At 70.4% G+C, this 1014-nt stretch overlaps 1 protein-coding gene across 1 annotated transcript in view; it reads left to right on the forward strand.

The window, feature by feature from the left end:
• Positions 1-695: 695 nt before the first annotated feature.
• Positions 696-1014, forward strand: part of FAF2 (Fas associated factor family member 2) — a 72776-nt gene continuing 72457 nt past the window's right edge. Inside the window, exon 1 of the mRNA XM_008069680.2 lies at positions 696-857. Within this exon, the coding sequence (XP_008067871.1) occupies positions 795-857 (63 nt within the window). The 5' untranslated portion in view covers positions 696-794. The remainder of the gene's footprint in view (positions 858-1014) is intronic.

Consider the following 1014-nt stretch of genomic DNA (forward strand, 5'->3'; position numbering starts at 1 on the left):
TTGGTAGAGACGCATCTCCTAGGTCGCCCGGGCCGGTCCCGAACTCCCGGGCTCAAGCAATCCTCCCGCCTTGGCCTCCCCAAGCACGGGATGACAGGCGTGAGCCTCCGCGCCGGCCTGTCCCAGGGACACGAGTCCCGCACTAAGCGCGGGGAGGCACAACAGGGCAGGGATGGGCCGCCGGGCCGGGTCTGGGGCCGCCGGAGACGCCAGGAGCGGAGTCCGCCCGCCCCCAGCCAGGGACCCCGGGGTGGCCGAAGCCTTCCCACGGTTTCCGGCTCGCGGGCGGCGTCGGAAACGTCCCTGCAGGACTCCGCTACGTCGGGAACCCCCGGGCGACGGTCGAGCTTTTGGAAACACCGGACGGAGACCACACGTCCAGGCACCGGCGTCTCGGAACGGCCACGACTTCCGGAGAACCGTCAGGAAGATCGGAGGCTTCCGGAAGCAGCCGAAGTCAGCCGAGTTCCACTCGGGAAGTTCCGGGGCTTCTCGAGGCACATTCGGCCCCTCTCGGCTCCGCGATCGCTGGAGGCGTCTTGAGCCTCGCCGGCGGATGTGTTCGTGGCCTAAATAGTAAGGGCGACGAGTACCGAGAGTCCCTCGGCGGTTTCCGGACGTGTTCGGGACGGACCCGAGGGCGGCGCCCTCTGGCGGCCGGCTGAGGGCCGCGGGCCCGCGCGCGCAGGCGCAACTGCGCGCAGGCGGCCGTTCAGAGCGGATGTGGTTGCGGTTGAGGTCAGTTCCGGCGGGTGACGGTGCGGACGGGTCAGGAGCGTAGAGGCGGCGGCAAAATGGCGGCGCCTGAGGAGCGGGATCTCACCCAGGAGCAGACAGAGAAGCTGCTGCAGTTTCAGGTAGCAGCGAGAACTCGGTGCCGCACATGCCGCCGCGGGATGGGGAGCGGTCCCCTAGACGAGTGCCACGCGCGCCTCAGATTGGGCCCGGACCCTTCTCCGGCCGACGGGCCGGCCCCCTCCCCCCAGACGCCAACTGCCCTGACGGTCCCGGCCC

This window comes from Carlito syrichta, unplaced genomic scaffold (genome assembly GCF_000164805.1).
Source record: "Carlito syrichta isolate Samal-C Ts95f unplaced genomic scaffold, Tarsius_syrichta-2.0.1 Scaffold111487, whole genome shotgun sequence".
NCBI classification, from domain to species: Eukaryota; Metazoa; Chordata; class Mammalia; order Primates; family Tarsiidae; genus Carlito; species Carlito syrichta.